The sequence below is a fragment of the Cherax quadricarinatus genome, unplaced genomic scaffold (genome assembly GCF_038502225.1).
Source record: "Cherax quadricarinatus isolate ZL_2023a unplaced genomic scaffold, ASM3850222v1 Contig58, whole genome shotgun sequence".
NCBI classification, from domain to species: domain Eukaryota; kingdom Metazoa; phylum Arthropoda; class Malacostraca; order Decapoda; family Parastacidae; genus Cherax; species Cherax quadricarinatus.
In genome coordinates, this window is record NW_027195084.1 from 199,997 (window position 1) to 224,774 (window position 24,778).

The 24,778-nt window shown below is 42.8% G+C and overlaps 1 protein-coding gene across 2 annotated transcripts in view; it reads left to right on the forward strand.

The window, feature by feature from the left end:
• Rtf1 (RNA polymerase-associated protein Rtf1) overlaps positions 1-24,520 on the forward strand; it is a 52,959-nt gene extending 28,439 nt beyond the window's left edge. Inside the window, exons 8-16 of one of the 2 annotated variants that reach the window (XM_070079963.1) lie at positions 1,499-1,702; positions 4,285-4,474; positions 8,464-8,546; positions 11,634-11,829; positions 12,739-12,846; positions 13,674-13,823; positions 19,671-19,841; positions 23,421-23,553; positions 24,256-24,520. In XM_070079963.1, coding sequence (XP_069936064.1) covers positions 1,499-1,702; positions 4,285-4,474; positions 8,464-8,546; positions 11,634-11,829; positions 12,739-12,846; positions 13,674-13,823; positions 19,671-19,841; positions 23,421-23,553; positions 24,256-24,377 — 1,357 coding nt within the window. In that variant the 3' untranslated portion in view covers positions 24,378-24,520. The remainder of the gene's footprint in view (positions 1-1,498; positions 1,703-4,284; positions 4,475-8,463; positions 8,547-11,633; positions 11,830-12,738; positions 12,847-13,673; positions 13,824-19,670; positions 19,842-23,420; positions 23,554-24,255) is intronic. The other variant, XM_053794572.2, reaches the window with a different exon arrangement.
• Positions 24,521-24,778: the final 258 nt, after the last annotated feature.

The window sequence follows — 24,778 nt, forward strand, 5'->3', positions numbered from 1 at the left end:
AAAAACGAAATTTGATGGAAAACTGACGGAATTATGCTCTCGCGAAGTTAGCGACCTCGGCGCTGTTTACAAATCGGCGATTTCGCCCACTTTGAGCCCTATTTTCGGCTAATTCTATTGTCCCAGTCGCCCAAACTCATAGCTATTTCTTTAGAACTCCATTTTTTCTATCGATTGAGTACAAGAAACTGCCCATTTACCGATTTCAACTACCTAATAATGTGGTCAGAAATTTGCAATTTGGCCAATTTCACGAAAACTAAAAAATATGACAATTTCAAAATAAGGTCCAGAATGAACAATGCAGACATTCCTGGCTCTAAAATAACACTTTCTTTGTTCATCAGTCATGTCTCCAGGCCCCTCTGATATTACTCTTGCTTTCTATTTTGAATTTTTATTCAAACAAAAAATAGAAGACTTACTATTATGCAGACTACTGCAATACTGTAATAATTGTATAAATAACATCAACCCATTCATGACTGCATATTAGAATGGCTAGTTGGACATTTATTGGACAATGACATCATTTGTTTACTTTTAAACATGGGCAAAAATCAAACATTTCCCGTACTTTGATCTCCATTTCCAGGTTCTTTTTATAGTAAAATCAATCAAAATCACCTCTATTTCTATAATATGTTTTCCATTCTATCAAATGAGACCAAGAAAACGAGAATACAACCATAAATACTATACGAAAATAGACCACAAAGTCGGCATTTTAATTAAAAAAAACGGTCGGAGTTTTTTTTTTCTCATTATGCACTGCATGCTCCAGGATTTTTTTTATATGGTGCACACTGACCACACAGACCCATTCTCTCACATATGTGCCTACCAGCTTTCTCCTGCTTGATTTGAAGCCGCTAGAATTTATGAGTATATATACGTCAAACACGGTACCTCGTAAGACGTATATATACGGCCGCGACAGTCAAAGGGTTAATGTAGCCAGTATAACAACCTGTAGTAACTTGAGTTTTCTTAAGTTATTTCTAGAAGAAATAACGTTGAATACGTGAGATACAGTTGATCAGTGCAACTAAACTGCAGATGTAAGGTAAAAGACACTTGTACGACAAGTGTAACATTGTTGCAGTGTTTGGCTCCCAGAGCTGTGCCAAGATGTTGCAGACAATACAAGTGCACGCAGGATAATAGAGTGAGATGTAGAGGCATAATATTATTGTTGAAGGTAGTAGTAATATAACAACTAGTACTGTTACTACCACTAATACTACTACAACAATAATATTATTCCTCTACATCTCACCCTACTATCCTCTCTATGCTTGTATTGTTTGCAACATCTTGACACAGCTCTGGAAGCCAAACACTGCAACAATAAAATATTGCACCAGTTGCACAAGCATGTTTTACCTAACTTATCGCTGGTAATATTGCCAACATTATTACAAACTTAAAAGGGTTTTGCATAAAGGAATCTTTGTGACTTATTGAATTTTGCTCAATTATTGGTGGTAATACTCAGCCCATGTGGTGAAGAAGCTCCGAAGAGAAGTGTCGGGGCGACAACGTTAAGACGACCCAGCAAGCAACATGATGCCAAGTTGATAAAGAGGGTAGAGCAAAAGATTCTACCTTCTTCTTCCTCTTGCTCTTCTCTCTCTTCCTCTTCATCTTTTAGTGATTCCAGCGACAGTGATATTGCACCTAAGAAGGCTAAACTTGGCAGGTAGTTAGCATAGTAGTGTGTGGTGTGTAACTAAACACTGCTAACATTCAACCAGCAGTAAACTTGGCAGGTAGTTATCTTAGCAGTGTGTGGTGTGTAACTAAACACTGCTAACATTCAACCAGCAGTGACCACCTTAATTCCACTGACTAATTCCCATTATTTTTAAGAGAATTTGATTAATACCTTAGCTTTGTTTGAGCTCAGTGAAAAAGATCAAACCATAATATTGAATATTATTTTGTGTGTATGTGTGGGAATTTAATGGTAAGTTTAACACATTGTTATAAGCTTTAAGAGGCACCTTATGAATGTGGTCTAAATAATGTCAAGTCTCTATAAGATGGAGTCACATTATACGTTTTGCAAAGTAAATATAAAAACTTTATATTTTTGTGAAAAATATGCATTTGGAATTTTTTTAACAAATTTTATACATTTGTATGTTTAATGCATCTGTTTTAAGTTTTTTTTAAGTTAAACATTAATATCTGTGCATGATAAACCCTGGCAATGTTTACTCTTAAGTTTTTATGAAAAATTTAGAAATTTGACTCTCCAATATTATTCATAAAATACTGCATGAATATCAACATGTTGCCAGGAGCTACTCAGATATTTCTATGGTCATCAGTTCAAAATATTCATGTACATGCTTTTACTTTTAGATTACCCTCTGCATTTCCCATCTTGAATTTTTATAAGTAGTAATATCTCGCAGAATGGATGGGGGTTTGAACCTTTGGCAAATCAGTTTTAAAATCTGCATTGTGATCATAGTGGGTCCCATGCTAACCTTCCTAGAGTATAGAAATAAAACCTCTCCTCACTTAACGATGGAGTTCCGTTCCTAAGATCACATCATTAACCCTTAAACTGTCCAAACGTAGATCTACGTTCGCTCGCGTAGCACTCCGAATGTAGATCTACATTTTTTTACATTCTTATGAAGAAAATCAAGGTCGAAGCGCTACTCGCCCAAACGTAGATATACGTTTGGACAGTTTAAGGGTTAAACAAGTACATCGCTAAGTCAGGAGAGGCTGTACACCTACAATATGTTAGATGCAACTAATGTGACTTTGTATTGTGGCAATGTTTCACTCTCCAGCTTGACAAAGATCCTGGAGAGTGAACTGCCACATTAGTTGCATTTGTAGCCATTTACCTAACACTTTATGGGTAATTCTACCATTATTACACCTGCAGTAGTTGGGTACATCTTGTTAGGTCTCTTATTGTTGAAGTTATCTAAGACTCTTATTGTTGAAGTTATCTAAGACTCTTATTGTTGAAGTTATCTAAGACTCTTATTGTTGAAGTTATCTAAGACTCTTATTGTTGAAGTTGTTGAAGTTATCTAAGACTCATTGTTGAAGTTATCTAAGACTCATTGTTGAAGTTATCTAAGACTCATTGTTGAAGTTATCTAAGACTCATTGTTGAAGTTATCTAAGACTGTTTGTGAGTCACATTGTCAGACAAGCCAGCAGTCATGTAAGGTTCACCTTGCTCACAACCACCTTGGGTTCTCAACATTGTCAGACAAGCCAGCAGTCATGTAAGGTTCACCTTGCTCACAACCACCTTGGGTTCTCAACATTGTCAGACAAGCCAGCAGTCATGTAAGGTTCACCTTGCTCACAACCACCTTGGGTTCTCAACATTGTCAGACAAGCCAGCAGTCATGTAAGGTTCACAACCACCTTGGGCTCTCAACATTGTCAGACAAGCCAGCAGTCATGTAAGGTTCACCTTGCTCACAACCACCTTGGGTTCTCAACATTGTCAGACAAGCCAGCAGTCATGTAAGGTTCACCTTGCTCACAACCACCTTGGGTTCTCAACATTGTCAGACAAGCCAGCAGTCATGTAAGGTTCACAACCACCTTGGGCTTCCAACTCACTGTTTAGTTGTTAATTAGACTGCAAATCATTTAACGATTATCACACTCAGGGTCTCCATGGATGCCACAACTTACTGTTTCTCAGCCAAGTTGTTACTTGAGCCACCAGTCATTCAGGTATCACCTTGCCCATAGCCACCATCTTGTTCAAAGCAGCAAAAATAATAAACGTTCGGGTTCTACAGCTGTGTTGAGATGCATGCGTTGTGTTTTTAATTGTAAAACTAATGGTTTGTTTGAAATAGATTTTGTTAGTATCACTTGAGGGAGCAAGGGACTAGTAACACCTGTACCAATTTATAAATGTAAAAGGAAAAAAACTTTCATTTGTTTTTCTGGTCACTCTGCCTTGGTGGAAGATGGCCACTGTATTACCCCTTAAACTGTCCAAACGTAGATCTATGTTCACTTGCGTAGTGCTCTGAATGTAGATCTACGTTTTATTTTACATGCTTTCAAATGTAAAAAAAAAAAACGTAGATCTATGTTCGGAGCTCTACGCAAGTGAATGTAGATCTACGTATGGACAGTTTAAGGGTTTAAGAACCAATCTGAGTTGAGAAGTTATGTACAGGTACAGTTTTGTTGACAAATGCCTCAGGAAATTTTGCCATCATGATACTGATGCTATAAAAACTCTTACACTTGTTATGTGAAAGTTTCTTGTGTCTACAGATCCAAAGACAGTTATCGCTCGAGGGATGAGAAGCCCAAGCACGTATCCACTAAAGAAGATCTTGAAAAAATTCGTCTCTCTCGTCACAAAATGGAGCGTTTTGTCCACCTACCAATTTTCTCCAAGGCTATTATTGGTTGTTTTGTTAAAATAGGTATTGGCAATCACCAAGGCTTGCCAGTTTATAGGGTGAGTGAATATCACTTTGATTACTGCAGTCTATCTTACCTAAATTGTATATTTAATTTTATTAACAGTAGTATATACAGGAGGGCCCTGCATTATTGGCAGTCACTTTTTGTTCCACATTTGTGGTGGTTTACAGTTGAGCCATTGTTCATTATATTTGGTGATTTTTATGCTTTTCTGGCTTTTTTGAACAACAGTTGTGTAAGGGAAGAGTAACCACCACAATATTTTAACGTGAATATTGTATGTACTGTTTATTTTACTTCTGTATTTTTTTTTATTCTTAGCTGTATTAAGCACTAAATATGTGATAGTGTAAACATGTTATCAGGTATTTTAGACACATTTGATAATAAAACAACTGCTCTTTTCCACTCGTGGGTGATTTTCGGGAACCTACCAGCCGTAGAAACTTGCCCTCCTGTATATTGTACCACTCATTTTGTGATGCAGCTTATCTCTGAACATAATAATCCAAAACAATGGTCATCCCTATGTTGTTTTACTTTCATAGTCTTGGTTCAGTTTTTCTGCTTCTAATTGACTTTTCTGATGATAATTGGAAAATAGTTTTTCCACTGAGTCGAGCACTTGTTTATGAACTCAATTATTATTGCAGTAGTTGGTTCACCTGTGAGGTCCGGCTTCCCACTCCTCAACTTGTATAACATATGCAAAGTAAAACAATTTTGAAGATTGGAAAGTCATAATAATGTGTACTGGAACAATGAACAAATAATAACTCACACTTCACTTATCAAACTCACACTTCACTTATCAAACTCACACTTCACTTATCAAACTCACACTTCACTTATCAAACTCACACTTACCATCATGAGTTTCAGTGTCCTAAATGCATGTTATCTGTATAAATCACTTTTGTTGGGTCAGTATGCATCAAATACATAGACTGAACATCTTCTTCTTTCTTCCAACACACCGGCCGTATCCCACCGAGGCGGGGTGGCCCACCGAGGCGGGGTGGACCACCGAGGCGGGGCGGCCCAAAAGGAAAAACAAAAGTTTCTCCTTTTACATTTAGTAATATATACAGGAGAAGGGGTTACTAGCCCCTTGCTCCCAGCATTTTAGTCGCCTCTTACGACACGCATGGCTTATGGAGGAACAATTCTGTTCCACTTCCCCATGGAGGTAAGAGGAAATAGACAAGAACAAGAACTAGAAAGAGAATAGAAGAAAACCCAGAGGGGTGTGTATATATATATGCTTGTACATGTATGTGTAGTGTGATCTAAGTGTAAGTAGAAGTAGCAAGACGTACCTGAAATATTGCATGTGTATGAGACAGAAAAAAAAGACACCAGCAATCCTACCATCATGTAAAACAATTACAGGCTTTCATTTTACACTCACTTGGCAGGACGGTAGTACCTCCCTGGGCGGTTGCTGTCTACCAACCTACTACCACAGGATGGTAGTACCTCCCTGGGCAGTTACTGTCTACCAACCTACTACCATAGGATGGTAGTACCTCCCTGGGTGGTTACTGTCTACCAACCTACTACCACAAGACGGTAGTACCTCCCTGGGTGGTTGTTGTCTACCAACCTACTACCACAGGATGGTAGTACCTCCCAGGGTGGTTGTTGTCTACCAACCTACTACCACAGGATGGTAGTACCTCCCTGGGTGGTTGCTGTCTACCAACCTACTACCACAGGATGGTAGTACCTCCCTGGGCAGTTACTGTATACCAACCTACTACCACAGGACGGTAGTACCTCCCTGGGTGGTTGTTGTCTACCAACCTACTACCACAGGATGGTAGTACCTCCCTGGGTGGTTGTTGTCTACCAACCTACTACCACAGGACGGTAGTACCTCCCTGGGTGGTTGTTGTCTACCAACCTACTACCACAGGATGGTAGTACCTCCCTGGGTGGTTGCTGTCTACCAACCTACTACCACAGGATGGTAGTACCTCCCTGGGTGGTTGCTCTCTACCAACCTACTACCACAGGATGGTAGTACCTCCCTGGGTGGTTGCTGTCTACCAACCTACTACCACAGGATGGTAGTACCTCCCTGGGTGGTTGCTCTCTACCAACCTACTACCACAGGATGGTAGTACCTCCCTGGGTGGTTGCTGTCTACCAACCTACTACCACAGGATGGTAGTACCTCGCTGGGTGGTTGTTGTCTACCAACCTACTACCACAGGACGGTAGTACCTCGCTGGGTGGTTGTTGTCTACCAACCTACTACCACAGGATGGTAGTACCTCCCTGGGTGGTTGTTGTCTACCAACCTACTACCACAGGATGGTAGTACCTCCCTGGGTGGTTGTTGTCTACCAACCTACTACCACAGGATGGTAGTACCTCCCTGGGTGGTTGTTGTCTACCAACCTACTACCACAGGACGGTAGTACCTCCCTGGGTGGTTGTTGTCTACCAACCTACTACCACAGGACGGTAGTACCTCCCTGGGTGGTTGTTGTCTACCAACCTACTACCACAGGATGGTAGTACCTCCCTGGGTGGTTGTTGTCTACCAACCTACTACCACAGGACGGTAGTACCTCCCTGGGTGGTTGTTGTCTACCAACCTACTACCACAGGACGGTAGTACCTCCCTGGGTGGTTGTTGTCTACCAACCTACTACCACAGGATGGTAGTACCTCCCTGGGTGGTTGTTGTCTACCAACCTACTACCACAGGACGGTAGTACCTCCCTGGGTGGTTGTTGTCTACCAACCTACTACCACAGGACGGTAGTACCTCCCTGGGTGGTTGTTGTCTACCAACCTACTACCACAGGACGGTAGTACCTCCCTGGGTGGTTGTTGTCTACCAACCTACTACCACAGGACGGTAGTACCTCCCTGGGTGGTTGTTGTCTACCAACCTACTACCTAAGACTGAAGATATAACTAGATAATGTTTTGATAATGATGATAATAATTTGTCAAGAGATTCAGGGCAGCTAGTTATCTAGACTTGAGTCCTGGAGGTGGGAAGTACATTGCCAGCTGTACTTGAGTCCTGGAGGTGGGAAGTACATTGCCAGCTGTACTTGAGTCCTGGAGGTGGGAAGTACATTGCCAGCTGTACTTGAGTCCTGGAGGTGGGAAGTACATTGCCAGCTGTACTTGAGTCCTGGAGGTGGGAAGTACATTGCCAGCTGTACTTGAGTCCTGGAGGTGGGAAGTACATTGCCAGCTGTACTTGAGTCCTGGAGGTGGGAAGTACATTGCCAGCTGTACTTGAGTCCTGGAGGTGGGAAGTACATTGCCAGCTGTACTTGAGTCCTGGAGGTGGGAAGTACATTGCCAGCTGTACTTGAGTCCTGGAGGTGGGAAGTACATTGCCAGCTGTACTTGAGTCCTGGAGGTGGGAAGTACATTGCCAGCTGTACTTGAGTCCTGGAGGTGGGAAGTACATTGCCAGCTGTACTTGAGTCCTGGAGGTGGGAAGTACATTGCCAGCTGTACTTGAGTCCTGGAGGTGGGAAGTACATTGCCAGCTGTACTTTTAAAGGAGGAGTTTGGGATATTTGCTGTTGAGAGTGACATCTAAACTGTCATATCTTCACTTCTCTGGCAAGACAATGATAGTGTGAATGATGGTGAAAGTTTCTTTTTTTGGGTCACCCTGCCAAGGTGGGAGACGGCCAGTGTGCTAAAAATAACAATAATAACAAATATATTAACATTTTGTCAAGTAGAACTCAACATTTTATATTATTTAGTCCTCTTATACTTTTGGACTTCTGTTTTTACCAGAATGAAGACTGATATTTTAATATTTTAATATATATGGGCAAACAAATTTATTTTGTAAGTCCAGCATTATATAATCCCTTAAGATTTATATAATAGTCAACAAAATTATTCCATTTTGAAAGTTAATGTGTGACATGTTAGTTAATAAGGAAGTTTTTCTTTTTTGGAGTCACTTGTCCTCCGTGGAAGATAATGATCAAAGTCTTAGTTAAGTTCCAAGTTCAATTTGATATTTTTCAGGTGGCAGAGATTACTGAAGTTTGTGAAACTGCGAAAATCTATCAGTTGGGCAACACTAGAACCAACAAAGGTCTTCGTCTCAAGTGAGTTACGTTACAGCAGACTTTGTACATAGTACGTTACAGCAGACTTTGTACATAGTATATTACAGCAGACTTTGTACATAGTATGTTACAGCAGACTTTGTACATAGTATGTTACAGCAGACTTTGTACATAGTATGTTACAGCAGACTTTGTACATAGTATGTTACAGCAGACTTTGTACATAGTATGTTACAGCAGACTTTGTACAAAGTATGTTACAGCAGACTTTGTACATAGTATGTTACAGCAGACTTTGTACATAGTATGTTACAGCAGACTTTGTACATAGTATGTTACAGCAGACTTTGTACATAGTATGTTACAGCAGACTTTGTACAAAGTATGTTACAGCAGACTTTGTACATAGTATGTTACAGCAGACTTTGTACATAGTATGTTACAGCAGACTTTGTACATAGTATGTTACAGCAGACTTTGTACATAGTATATTACAGCAGACTTTGTACATAGTATGTTATAGCAGACTTTGTACATAGTATATTACAGCAGACTTTGTACATAGTATGTTACAGCAGACTTTGTACATAGTATGTTACAGCAGACTTTGTACATAGTATGTTACAGCAGACTTTGTACATAGTATGTTACAGCAGACTTTGTACACAGTATGTTACAGCAGACTTTGTACATAGTATGTTACAGCAGACTTTGTACATAGTATGTTACAGCAGACTTTGTACATAGTATGTTACAGCAGACTTTGTACACAGTATGTTACAGCAGACTTTGTACATAGTATGTTACAGCAGACTGTGTACATAGTATGTTACAGCAGACTTTGTACACAGTATGTTACAGCAGACTTTGTACACAGTATGTTACAGCAGACTTTGTACATAGTATGTTACAGCAGACTTTGTACACAGTATGTTACAGCAGACTTTGTACATAGTATGTTACAGCAGACTTTGTACACAGTATGTTACAGCAGACTGTGTACATAGTATGTTACAGCAGACTTTGTACACAGTATGTTACAGCAGACTTTGTACATAGTATGTTACAGCAGACTTTGTACATAGTATGTTACAGCAGACTGTGTACACAGTATGTTACAGCAGACTTTGTACACAGTATGTTACAGCAGACTTTGTACACAGTATGTTACAGCAGACTTTGTATACAGTATGTTACAGCAGACTTTGTACACAGTATGTTACAGCAGACTTTATACACAGTATGTTACAGCAGACTGTGTACATAGTATGTTACAGCAGACTTTGTACACAGTATGTTACAGCAGACTTTGTACACAGTATGTTACAGCAGACTTTGTACACAGTATGTTACAGCAGACTTTGTATACAGTATGTTATAGCAGACTTTGTACACAGTATGTTACAGCAGACTTTGTACACAGTATGTTACAGCAGACTTTGTACACAGTATGTTACAGCAGACTTTGTATACAGTATGTTACAGCAGACTTTGTACACAGTATGTTACAGCAGACTTTATACACAGTATGTTACAGCAGACTGTGTACATAGTATGTTACAGCAGACTTTGTACACAGTATGTTACAGCAGACTTTGTACACAGTATGTTACAGCAGACTTTGTACACAGTATGTTACAGCAGACTTTGTATACAGTATGTTACAGCAGACTTTGTACACAGTATGTTACAGCAGACTTTGTACACAGTATGTTACAGCAGACTTTGTACACAGTATGTTACAGCAGACTTTGTACACAGTATGTTACAGCAGACTTTGTACACAGTATGTTACAGCAGACTTTGTACACAGTATGTTACAGCAGACTGTGTACATAGTATGTTACAGCAGACTTTGTACACAGTATGTTACAGCAGACTTTGTACACAGTATGTTACAGCAGACTTTGTACACAGTATGTTACAGCAGACTTTGTACATAGTATGTTACAGCAGACTTTGTACACAGTATGTTACAGCAGACTTTGTACACAGTATGTTACAGCAGACTGTGTACATAGTATGTTACAGCAGACTTTGTACACAGTATGTTACAGCAGACTTTGTACATAGTATGTTACAGCAGACTGTGTACACAGTATGTTACAGCAGACTTTGTACACAGTATGTTACAGCAGACTTTGTACACAGTATGTTACAGCAGACTTTGTACTCTTCACCTTCACTAGTGTCTGATCCCTACTGCCCTTCCTAACTCTACCTCTGGCATACTCTTCACCTTCACTAGTGTCTGATCCCTACTGCCCTTCCTAACTCTACCTCTGGCATACTCTTCACCTTCACTAGTGTCTGATCCCTACTGCCCTTCCTAACTCTACCTCTGGCATACTCTTCACCTTCACTAGTGTCTGATCCCTACTGCCCTTCCTAACTCAACCTCTGGCATACTCTTCACCTTCACTAGTGTCTGATCCCTACTGCCCTTCCTAACTCTACCTCTGGCATACTCTTCACATTCACTAGTGTCTGATCCCTACTGCCCTTCCTAACTCAACCTCTGGCATACTCTTCACCTTCACTAGTGTCTGATCTAGCATAGCACATCTTTAGCACGTCCTACCCTGCAGCACTGTATGACTCTTGTGGGTTTAGCATTATGTTCTGAATATAATAATAATAATAATTGTAGTACACTGCATCAATATTAGGTTAATTAGCTTAGACTGTGTAGGTAAGACCATGATAGTTAGGGGTTGGTATACAACAACACATAAATGGATAACTAATGGTAGGATTTTGCAGTAAATGTGCTCAGGACTTTTTCCATGTCTACATCTTTCAATTTTTTAATGCGTTTTTTTTTTTTATCAGTGTCAGCATTTATCAGATTAGATCAATATTAAATGAAATGTGGTTTTTGAAATACTATATAAGCTTAAATTTGAAGGAAGGGTCAGTTAAACTAATAATATCTACGCACGTCTGACGAGACAGGTGTTGAATGAATGATGGTGATGTCTGATGTCTGATGTAAAAAACTAAACAGAAATAAAGTATAACATAAAAGTGAGAATGTGTATTTTTTCATGTACTTGTTGGGTCACAGCTTCTTCTGCCTGTCTTTCTTCTTGTCCAGAATTAAAGTTTGCATCTTTCTTCCTGCAGACATGGCAATCAGGAACGAGTCTTCCGTTTAGAATTTGTCAGTAACAGCACCTTCTCTGATTCTGAGTTCAACAAGTGGGTGGAGGACTGTGCTGCACACGGGACAGAACTGCCAACTATGGAACATGTCGAACAGAAGCAGAAAGATATCAAAGATCTGCTATATTACCAGTTTAGTAGTGAGGATATTGACAGAGTAAGTCTCATAGCTTTAATTCACCTTTCACAGATTAGTATAATTATTATTTTATTACAAGGTAAAACTCTATAAAATAAAATATATTTTTCCTGTTATAGGTGAGTTTTTGGGTAGGTAAATGTTGAGAAGTTGTTTGTGTTGGCAGCAACAATATTGTGTCTTGAAGTACCATTATAACAAATTCTGAATATTATTTGGGGTTTGTCTGTGTTAAACTTCATATTTTTGCTGCTGCTTTCCCTCTCCTCTAGTTGACCCTTGACCCATCTTCAGCTGGGTCTTGTCTGATATATGATAGACCTGTGAGAATAACATACACATCTGGGCAAATGGTTCTTTTGATGAGCTTGGCCCACGGCCAGGCTCTGAGAGTTGAACGATTCTGTTCCTGTAGATTATGACTTGTCTACAACTCACACAATGTGTCAGTATTAACCTACCTGTTCTTGTAGAGTTTGTCTTGTGTGCCACTCACACAGTGTGCCAGTATTAGCCTCCCTATAATTGTAGAGTATGCTTGTCTAACCAGATGACTGGTGGCTGCAGTACTTCTCAAGGCTACATTACTCTTGGACATAATAGCAATAGAGGTAATTTTTTTTTTTTCAACAAACCGGCCGTATCCCACCAAGGCAGGGTGGCCCAAAAAGAAAAACGAAAGCAATAGAGGTATATATTAGTAAAATAACTACAGATTAACTTCCACTTCCTTGAGTGTCTGAGGGAAAATAATAATATTGATATATTCAGTGTTTAATAACCACAGATAATTGAGATACTTGGCACGGGAGATATTTATTTGAGAAGATTTCCAACACAGTGGGTCTTTATTATGCACAGCTATATTTTGATAATGTTTATGTGTCTTTATATGGAGAAGATTGTAGTAGATATGTATCTTACCAGATAGTGGAGGAGAAAGCTCGCTTCAACCACAACCCTACCAACTTTGCTGTGGCCAAGACTTTACTTATGAAGGAGAAAGATATGGCCCAGCAGAAAGGTGATGATGAGGTGAGTCAGTGATTCTTCACTAGATGATCTTCTTCAACAATGTTACATACACTAATAATTTATATTGTTTCATTATGCAGTAATGTAAGCAAAAATAAAATTTGGTTACCCAGTTTAAATGATATTGACCACTGTTTGAAAGAGAGAATAACCTAGCAAAAACTGAAATCAAACTGGAAGGCTCAGTCTTCCAAAAACCCAAGACTGAACTAAATTAAACTGTCCAAACGTAGATCTACGTTTGTACCGGTAGCACTCCAAACATAGATCTACGTTTTATTTTACATACTTTCAAATGTAAAATAAAACGTAGATCTACGTTTGGAGTGCTATGCAAGTAAATGTAGATCTACGTTTGGACAGTTGAAGGGTCAAAGCTGTATAAAACGGATACAGTAGAACCCCGTATCCATTGATTTGGTATCTGCTGTTTTAGTTATCCATGGTCTACTGTGACCCAAAAATACCTCTTAATTTTGCATAATAATGATCCCAAAGTGCAAAAGTAAGAGAAGCTGGCAGTTGTTCAAAGCCTAAGAGAAGCTGTGAGGTGCTTCCGAGCAGTAAAAAAGTAATAATTTGATATTCTTCCTCTCAGCCACTCTTCTTCCCTCCACACTTCTTCCTCTCAGCCACTCTTCTTCCCTCCACACTTCTTCCTCTCAGCCTCTCTTCTTCCCTCCACACTTCTTCCTCTCAGCCACTCTTCTTCCCTCCACACTTCTTCCTCACTTCTTTCCTCTCATACTCTGCTCACTATCATTTTGTACTTATTTTAATTTGCTCAATGAAGTATATAAAATTATAAACATTTTTTTTAATTGCAGACTGTGGAAAAGCTTAACGAAAAGATTGCAGACCTCGATGAAAAAGCCAACAGCCTTGACAAACGCAGAACTCAAACTATCGCAGCAATCTCATACATCAATGAACGAAACAGAAAAAATAATGTTGAAAAGGCAGAGAAGGCCATTTTGGTAAGTAAGTTTAGGAGGGTAGGCCCCCTCAAGGAAGGTTCCTTGATGTTGGTGAGGGGCTCTTGATTTAGGGAATTGGATCTGTGCTCCAGTTCCCCAAATTAAGCCTGAATGCCTTCCACATCCCCCCCCCCCTCCCCCAGGCGCTGTATAATTCTCTGGGTTTAGCGCTTCCCCCTTGATTATAATAATAATAATAGGAGGATAGGCCTTGCAAATTTTTGATATATGTACACTTTAGATAAAACATTACTGATTCATATTTTTAGGATCAAGGGAAAGTTGAAAAATACAGTATATAAGTCAGATTAAAAAAAAAATAACATGAGTTATCTGTTATTGGTTCTGTGGATCATCTTTCCGTGGCTGTATCACAGACCAGACCTCTTAGATTGGAAAATGTTTATGGTTCCAGGGATTACCTTCCCTATGGCTGATTCAGACCAGACCTCCTAGGTTGGAAAGGAGGTATCATCTTGTGTTACTAAGACAGAAAGAAAATATGAGCAAGTCTATCGGAGTGCTAAAAAATGAAAAGGGTTTCCCATTTCTCACTGGAGGAGGATAGTATCTCCCTGGATAGTAGCTGTCTACCAACCTGAGGAGGATAGTACCTCCCTGGATGGTAGCTGTCTGCCAACCTGATGAGGATGGTATGTCACTTGATGGTAGCTGTCTACCAGCCTACTTCCTTCCCCTCTTTCATACATTTATTAAAAAGCACCAACCATTCTAAAACTATATTCCTACCTACTTATAACATTTCTATCGTGATCCCATCTATGTGGTTAGTTTACCCCCTCTCATTATATGCACAACCTTGTGTACTGTACCCCACACTCACGAATGGCTCTTCCTCACTTCTAAAAGATGGTATATCTCCCTGCCCAATCCATGAAATTATTTCTTATCCTCATGAACATTAAATATTCCCTCAATCTTGCCAATACCTCCATCTTCCCCATCTAGTAACTTTCCTTCCTCTTCTGTTTTTAACTGTTAAATCCATTCATTCCCCAGGCTTTCTCAACTTTATTAGTCTCGCTCCAAAGCATTTTCGTATTTTCTTTCACTTGTTCTCCTTTCATACTCACTCACCACTCTCTTACCCAATTTTTTACTCTCCATATACTCCTCTCTCCTTATATCACTTCTGCTTTGTAAAAACCCTCTCACATGATAACTTTTCCTCTCTTATCACTCACTTCACGTCATCGTTTCACCAGTCGCTCCTCTTCCCTCCCACACCCACCCTCTTGTATCCACAAACTTCTCCTGAACACACTAACACTGCATTCTTAAATCTACCCCATACCTCTTCAACCTCCTCCTCCTCCTCCTCCTCCTCATTATAGTCTCACTTAACCATCTCTCAACAGTTGTTTATATCATATAGTTACTACACTCTTCTTTAATTTATAAATTTACACTTCTTTCTTACTGATACCATTCTCCTTGTACCTCACCTACCACTTACTCTCATTGTAGCTGTAGCTAAATAATGATCTGATATATCTGTTACCCCTCTAAAAGCATATACATCTGGAAGTTTACCCATCCACCTTTTATCTACCAATATCTTGTGTAGAGACACAAACATAGAAGGTTGACTGATCCTGTGCCAGTACAACAACAGGAATCACATAGCACAAAGGAACTTCTTACACAGATACTTAGCTTCTCTACAGGAGCTTTCTCACTCCCTCCTTGACCTGTCCTTCCATACACTCTCCTGACACTCTCTCCTTGACCTGTCCTCCCATGCACTCACCTGACACTCCCTCCTTGACCTGTCCTCCCATGCACTCTCCTGACACTCTCTCCTTGACCTGTCCTCCCATGCACTCACCTGGCACTCCCTCCTTGACCTGTCCTCTTATGCACTCACCTGACACTCCCTCCTTGACCTGTCCTTCCATACACTCACCTGACACTCCCTCCTTGACCTGTCCTCCCATGCACTCACCTGGCACTCCCTCCTTGACCTGTCCTCCCATGCACTCACCTGACACTCCCTCCTTGACCTGTCCTCCCATGCACTCACCTGGCACTCCCTCCTTGACCTGTCCTCCCATGCACTCACCTGACACTCCCTCCTTGACCTGTCCTCCCATGCACTCACCTGGCACTCCCTCCTTGACCTGTCCTCCCATGCACTCACCTGACACTCCCTCCTTGACCTGTCCTCCCATGCACTCACCTGACACTCCCTCCTTGACCTGTCCTCCCATGCACTCACCTGACACTCCCTCCTTGACCTGTCCTCCCATGCACTCACCTGGCACTCCCTCCTTGACCTGTCCTCCCATGCACTCACCTGACACTCCCTCCTTGACCTGTCCTCCCATGCACTCACCTGACACTCCCTCCTTGACCTGTCCTCCCATGCACTCACCTGACACTCCCTCCTTGACCTGTCCTCCCATGCACTCACCTGACACTCCCTCCTTGACCTGTCCTCCCATGCACTCACCTGGCACTCCCTCCTTGACCTGTCCTCCCATGCACTCACCTGGCACTCCCTCCTTGACCTGTCCTCCCATGCACTCACCTGACACTCCCTCCTTGACCTGTCCTCCCATGCTCTCACCTGACACTCCCTCCTTGACCTGTCCTCCCATGCACTCACCTGACACTCCCTCCTTGACCTGTCCTCCCATGCACTCACCTGACACTCCCTCCTTGACCTGTCCTCCCATGCACTCACCTGGCACTCCCTCCTTGACCTGTCCTCCCATGCACTCACCTGACACTCCCTCCTTGACCTGTCCTCCCATGCACTCACCTGGCACTCCCTCCTTGACCTGTCCTCCCATGCACTCACCTGGCACTCCCTCCTTGACCTGTCCTCCCATGCACTCACCTGACACTCCCTCCTTGACCTGTCCTCCCATGCACTCACCTGGCACTCCCTCCTTGACCTGTCCTCCCATGCACTCACCTGACACTCCCTCCTTGACCTGTCCTCCCATGCACTCACCTGGCACTCCCTCCTTGACCTGTCCTCCCATGCACTCACCTGGCACTCCCTCCTTGACCTGTCCTCCCATGCACTCACCTGGCACTCCCTCCTTGACCTGTCCTCCCATACACTCACCTGACACTCCCTCCTTGACCTGTCCTCCCATGCACTCACCTGGCACTCCCTCCTTGACCTGTCCTCCCATGCACTCACCTGGCACTCCCTCCTTGACCTGTCCTCCCATACACTCACCTGACACTCCCTCCTTGACCTGTCCTCCCATGCACTCACCTGACACTCCCTCCTTGACCTGTCCTCCCATGCACTCACCTGGCACTCCCTCCTTGACCTGTCCTCCCATGCACTCACCTGGCACTCCCTCCTTGACCTGTCCTCCCATGCACTCACCTGGCACTCCCTCCTTGACCTGTCCTCCCATGCACTCACCTGGCACTCCCTCCTTGACCTGTCCTCCCATACACTCACCTGACACTCCCTCCTTGACCTGTCCTCCCATGCACTCACCTGGCACTCCCTCCTTGACCTGTCCTCCCATGCACTCACCTGGCACTCCCTCCTTGACCTGTCCTCCCATACACTCACCTGGCACTCCCTCCTTGACCTGTCCTCCCATGCACTCACCTGACACTCCCTCCTTGACCTGTCCTCCCATGCACTCACCTGGCACTCCCTCCTTGACCTGTCCTCCCATGCACTCACCTGACACTCCCTCCTTGACCTGTCCTCCCATGCACTCACCTGGCACTCCCTCCTTGACCTGTCCTCCCATGCACTCACCTGGCACTCCCTCCTTGACCTGTCCTCCCATGCACTCACCTGACACTCCCTCCTTGACCTGTCCTCCCATGCACTCACCTGGCACTCCCTCCTTGACCTGTCCTCCCATGCACTCACCTGGCACTCCCTCCTTGACCTGTCCTCCCATGCACTCACCTGACACTCCCTCCTTGACCTGTCCTCCCATGCACTCACCTGGCACTCCCTCCTTGACCTGTCCTCCCATGCACTCACCTGGCACTCCCTCCTTGACCTGTCCTCCCATGCACTCACCTGGCACTCCCTCCTTGACCTGTCCTCCCATGCACTCACCTGACACTCCCTCCTTGACCTGTCCTCCCATGCACTCACCTGGCACTCCCTCCTTGACCTGTCCTCCCATGCACTCACCTGGCACTCCCTCCTTGACCTGTCCTCCCATGCACTCACCTGGCACTCCCTCCTTGACCTGTCCTCCCATGCACTCACCTGGCACTCCCTCCTTGACCTGTCCTCCCATGCACTCACCTGGCACTCCCTCCTTGACCTGTCCTCCCATGCACTCACCTGACACTCCCTCCTTGACCTGTCCTGCACTCATGCACTCCTTGACCTGGCACTCCCTCCTTGACCTGTCCTCCCATGCACTCACCTGCCACTCCCTCCTTGACCTGTCCTCCCATGCACTCACCTGACACTCCCTCCTTGACCTGTCCATGCACTCACCTGCACTCCCTCTTGACCTGGCACTCCCTCCTTGACCTGTCCTCCCATGCACTCACCTGTCACTCCCTCCTTGACCTGTCCTCCCATGCACTCACCTGGCACTCCCTCCTTGACCTGTCCTCCCATGCACTCACCTGACACTCCCTCCTTGACCTGTCCTCCCATGCACTCACCTGGCACTCCCTCCTTGACCTGTCCTCCCATGCACTCACCTGACACTCCCTCCTTGACCTGTCCTCCCATGCACTCACCTGGCACTCCCTCCTTGACCTGTCCTCCCATGCACTCACCTGTCCTCCCATGCACTCACCTACTTGACCTGTCCTCCCATGCACTCACCTGGCACTCCCTCCTTGACCTGTCCTCCCATGCACTCACCTGGCACTCCCTCCTTGACCTGTCCTCCCATGCACTCACCTGGCACTCCCTCCTTGACCTGTCCTCCCATGCACTCACCTGGCACTCCCTCCTTGACCTGTCCTCCCATGCACTCACCTGGCACTCCCTCCTTGACCTGTCCTCCCATGCACTCACCTGGCACTCCCTCCTTGACCTGTCCTCCCATGCACTCACCTGGCACTCCCTCCTTGACCTGTCCTCCCATGCACTCACCTGGCACTCCCTCCTTGACCTGTCCTCCCATGCACTCACCTGGCACTCCCTCCTTGACCTGCCCTCCCATGCACTCACCTGGCACTCCCTCCTTGACCTGTCCTCCCATGCACTCACCTGGCACTCCCTACTCCCCTGTGCAGTTAGAGGTGTAACTTTTCCTATAAGTTTCAGTTGTTAAAGAGGATCCCAGAAGGGTTGAATATATACAGATCAATCAGTCTGTTGTGTTTCTGTCTCCATGTGGGTTTTTATTAAACATTAACAAGTGTTCATTTCACTTGAGTTATTCATATCTTGCATACTTATTTATCCTCCTTTTTTTATAAATATATTACTTTTTACCAAACTTGTTTCTATACAAATTGAGTTAAGGGCCCCACATTATCATTTACCCCTGGCACCTTAAACTCACCTACCATGTCCTTCACAACAGTTTATTTCACTTTAACATTCAGGTCTCCTACCACAATTACTCTCTCACTTGATTCAGAACTCCATAAATACTAACTTAGCATCTGCCAAAATCTCTCTTCTGTACACTCCTCTTTTCCCCCACTTTTTGCATCCAACCCTTATTTTAATTCACATAATTCTTAAATTTATACATTTACATTCCCTCTTTTCCTTCCATAACTGATCATTTAACATTACTGCAACTTCTTGCCTAGCTCTAACTCACATACACCTGACATAATCCCATTTGTTTCTCCCCATTGAAAATTTGCTAACACCTTCAGTTAATGTCTTTCCTGTCTTTATAATTTCAGGCAGAAATTGAAGCTAAGAAAGGTTTAAAAGTGGAAGATCCCTTCACCAGACGCTCCACTCGGCCAACCATGGTCACCAAAACCAAAGAGCCAGAAATTCATTCCTCGGAAATGTTGCTAAGAATGGAAATGGAAAGAAAAAAGAAAATGGATGAAGATAAAAAGAAAAAGGTGATTTTAATATTTTTTGGTTACTTAGTAAAGGGATCTATTGGTACCTAAGCTGTATAGCCCTTGTGGCTTAGCGCTTCTTTTTGATTATAATAATAATAATATTGGTACCTATATATAATATTGGTACCTATATATAATATTGGTACCTATATATAATATTGGTACCTATATATAATATTGGTACCTATATATAATATTGGTACCTATATATAATAACTTTGTCCTTGGAGGCAAAGAGGGGAATGTATGAGAGTATAGTTTTACCAACGCTCTTATATGGGTGTGAAGCATGGGTGATGAATGTTGCAGGGAGGAGAAGGCTGGAAGCAGTGGAGATGTCATGTCTGAGGGCAATGTGTGGTGTGAATATAATGCAGAGAATTCGTAGTTTGGAAGTTAGGAGGAGGTGCGGGATTACCAAAACTGTTGTCCAGAGGGCTGAGGAAGGGTTGTTTAGGTGGTTCGGACATGTAGAGAGAATGGAGCGAAACAGAGTGACTTCAAGAGTGTATCAGTCAGTAGTGGAAGGAAGGCGGGGTAGGGGTCGGCCTAGGAAAGGTTGGAGGGAGGGGGTAAAGGAGGTTTTGTGTGCGAGGGGCTTGGACTTCCAGCAGGCATGCGTGAGCGTGTTTGATAGGAGTGAATGGAGACAAATGGTTTTTAATACTTGACGTGCTGTTGGAGTGTGAGCAAAGTAACATTTATGAAGGGGTTCAGGGAAACTGGCAGGCCGGACTTGAGTCCTGGAGATGGGAAGTACAGTGTCTGCACTCTGAAGGAGGGGTGTTAATGTTGCAGTTTAAAAACTGGAGTGTAAAGCACCCTTCTGGCAAGTCAGTGATGGAGTGAATGATGGTGAAAGTTTTTCTTTTTCGGGCCACCCTGCCTTGGTGGGAATCGGCCAGTGTGATAATAATAATAATAATAATAATAATAATATATAATATTGGTACCTATTTTCATATAGTCGGACTTGAGTCCTGGAAATGGGAAGTACAATGCCTGCACTTTAAAGGAGGGTTTGGGTTATTGGCAGTTTGGAGGGATATGTTGTGTATCTTTATACGTATATGCTTCTAAACTGTTGTATTCTGAGCACCTCTGCAAAAACAGTGATAATGTGTGAGTGTGGTGAAAGTGTTGGATGATGATGAAAGTATTTTCTTTTTGGGGATTTTCTTTCTTTTTTGGGTCACCCTGCCTTGGTGGGAGACGACCGACTTGTTGAAAAAAAAAAAAACATATATATAATATTGGTACCTATATATAATATTGGTACCTATATATAATATTGGTACCTATATATAATATTGGTACCTATATATAATATCATGGATGATACGTTGATGTCATGATAAAAGTCTCCAGTTTCTTGTAACGTACAATATTGTTCAGTCGTAATATAATACAGCTGCTCCTGGCTGTATGGTGTCTCAACTTTACAATGGTACATTGTACTATGTAACTTATTTCTTGTACTCTTCAGTACTGTACATTTATTGATAGGATCAATTTGTATTCATTTATTTACTCTTCAGTGTTGGTATGTATTTAGTTAGTTAGGAAGAAAGCAAGTGTAATATAGTGTAAATGGTACAAAGGTGACATTAAAACAGTATCAAAGATGGTTGACACAAACCCACTGCCATTATACTATGTTCCTCACTTAGCAACAAATTTGTTTACTGATGTGGTCTTAGGAATGCAACTCTGTTGTTGAGTGAGCAGAGGTTTGGGGACATAACTAATGAACAGAGCTAATGTTGTTTTACTCCAAAGAATGTCTACATTGTCTGTTCTGGATCCTCTAAATTAACAGGTTTTAATGTTCTGTGAAATTAGCTGCATTACTCATTTCTGATCACTTTATTGGGTAGTTGAAATAGGTATTGAGCTCTTTCTTGTATTCAATCAATAGAATAGAAGGAATACTAGCAAAATATCTATGACTTTGGCTGACTGGGACAATGGAATTTGCAGAAAATAGGACTCAAAGTCCGCAAAATTGCTGATGCATAAATATTGTCGAAACTGTTAATTTTGCAAGAGCGTAATTCAGTAAGTTTTCCATTAAATTTAATACTTTTAGTTTCATTACCTTCAAAAAATGATTCACTATCATTTCATAAGATATTTTTTTTTTCTAAATTCTTGGACACTGAGAGCACCTCTCAGATCAAGAGTCTGGACACTGAGAGCACCTCTCAGATCAGGAGTCTGGACACTGAGAGCACCTCTCAGATCAGGAGTCTGGACACTGAGAGCACCTCTCAGATCAGGAGTCTGGACACTGAGAGCACCTCTCAGATCAGGAGTCTGGACACTGAGAGCACCTCTCAGATCAGGAGTCTGGACACTGAGAGCACCTCTCAGATCAAGAGTCTGGACACTGAGAGCACCTCTCAGATCAAGAGTCTGGACACTGAGAGCACCTCTCAGATCAGGAGTTTGGACACTGAGAGCACCTCTCAGATCAGGAGTCTGGACACTGAGAGCACCTCTTAGATCAGGAGTCTGGACACTGAGAGCACCTCTCAGATCAAGAGTCTGGACACTGAGAGCACCTCTCAGGTCAGGAGTCTGGACACTGAGAGCACCTCTCAGATCAAGAGTCTGGACACTGAGAGCACCTCTCAGATCAAGAGTCTGGACACTGAGAGCACCTCTCAGGTCAGGAGTCTGGACACTGAGAGCACCTCTCAGATCAAGAGTCTGGACACTGAGAGCACCTCTCAGATCAAGAGTCTGGACACTGAGAGCACCTCTCAGATCAGGAGTCTGGACACTGAGAGCACCTCTCAGATCAAGAGTCTGGACACTGAGAGCACCTCTCAGATCAGGAGTCTGGACACTGAAAGCACCTCTCAGATCAAGAGTCTGGACACTGAGAGCACCTCTCAGATCAAGAGTCTGGTCACTGAGAGCACCTCTCAGATCAGAAGTCTGGACACTGAGAGCACCTCTCAGATCAGGAGTCTGGACACTGAGAGCACCTCTCAGATCAGGAGTCTGGAGACTGAGAGCACCTCTCAGATCAGGAGTCTGGACACTGAGAGCACCTCTCAGATCAGGAGTCTGGACACTGAGAGCACCTCTCAGATCAGGAGTCTGGTCACTGAGAGCACCTCTCAGATCAGGAGTCTGGACACTGAGAGCACCTCTCAGATCAGGAGTCTGGACACTGAGAGCACCTCTCAGATCAGGAGTCTGGACACTGAGAGCACCTCTCAGGTCAGGAGTCTGGACACTGAGAGCACCTCTCAGATCAGGAGTCTGGACACTGAGAGCACCTCTCAGATCAGGAGTCTGGACACTGAGAGCACCTCTCAGATCAGGAGTCTGGACACTGAGAGCACCTCTCAGATCAGGAGTCTGGACACTGAGAGCACCTCTCAGATCAGGAGTCTGGACACTGAGAGGGTTAATCCTTGGAATTGGAGCCACCATTTCCTTCCTTCAAGCTGAGTTAATTACCTTCCATTCCCCAGGCTCTATATAACTTAATTTAGCATGTCTACTTAAATATACAACACTAATAAGAATAATCAGTTTCAATATTTGTTATTTACATCGTAGGATGAGGAGATAAGCAGAAAGAAGCAGGATGAAGAGAAGAAGAAAGATGAAGAACGTAAGAGAGTACAAGCAGAGGATCTGTTTGCAGCCCACGACTTTGATGTCAAGATTGACCTGGATGTCACAATGCCCGGTGAGTTTTGTTCATCACTAACAGTTAACTACATAAAAGTAAAGGAGTACTGGAGTTGGCTTCCTGACCTATGCTAGGTAGGTTCTTCTCACACCCAACCATTCTCACCTGTGTGGAGAAAGACACTTATGTACAGTAATCATGGCTTAAGAAGCCACTCCTAGTGAAAATATTCTTCTTATTCTTTCAATAAATAGGCTGTATCCCACCCAGGCAAGGTGGCCCAAAAAGAAAAACAAAAGTTTCTCTTTTTAAATTTAGCAATTTATACAGGAGAAGAGGATTACTAGCCCCTTGCTCCCGGCACTTTAGTTGCCTCTTACGACATGCATGGCTTACTGAGGAGGAATTCTTTTCCACTTCCCCATGGAGCTGGTAAAATATTGTCTTCAATAAATGTGCTGAACTCTACACAAGTGTTTTTTTCCACATCTTGCCAGTATCACCATACCATTTATTCCCACTTGAATTTTTTAACACATTAGCTGTTTCCCAGTGAGTCAGGTGACCTGAAAAAGAGGAAACACTTTCATCATCACTCACTCCATCACTATCTTGCCAGAGGCATGCCAATACTATAGTTCAAAAACTGCAGTGTATCTCCGCATGCATGTGTAGTGCGACCCAAGTGTAAGTAGAAGTAGCAAGATATACCTGTCATCTTGTACTATATGTAATAATAATGTAATGTTTGTGTTTCAGCTTCTGCTCCGCTTGGACCCAGACAAACACTGGGGAACGCCACCAATGAGAGTTCCAATGGTTCAGCTCCTAAGAGATCCCTAAACCTGGAAGAATACAAAAAGAAGAAGGGACTAATATGAGGCATTTGTACTTAGGAAACAATCTAGTTAGTAGACAAATGACTGGTAAATGCTAAAAACTGGATGGTAAAGCCATTCTTTCAGCATTTAGTTGGAATGCAGACTGGCTAATAATGCTTCAAATGTTTTTTGGTTGGGGGGAGGGATGGGTGACTCATTTATTGATGTACCGTGAATAATGTGATTCAAAAATTCTATTTTCACACTAGTTATATAGAAAACATCATGACTTTAAATGTGAGAATAACATGCAAACATTGTATGTCAGCTGTGAAGAATTATTAGTAACATTTCCTAATTATCAATTATGTGTCCGTCACCTTTAACTAATTTTGTTTCTTTCGTGACTGAAAGAAAAACTGAAATTTAGACATCTTCACTAATTCTATGGGGAGCTTGAA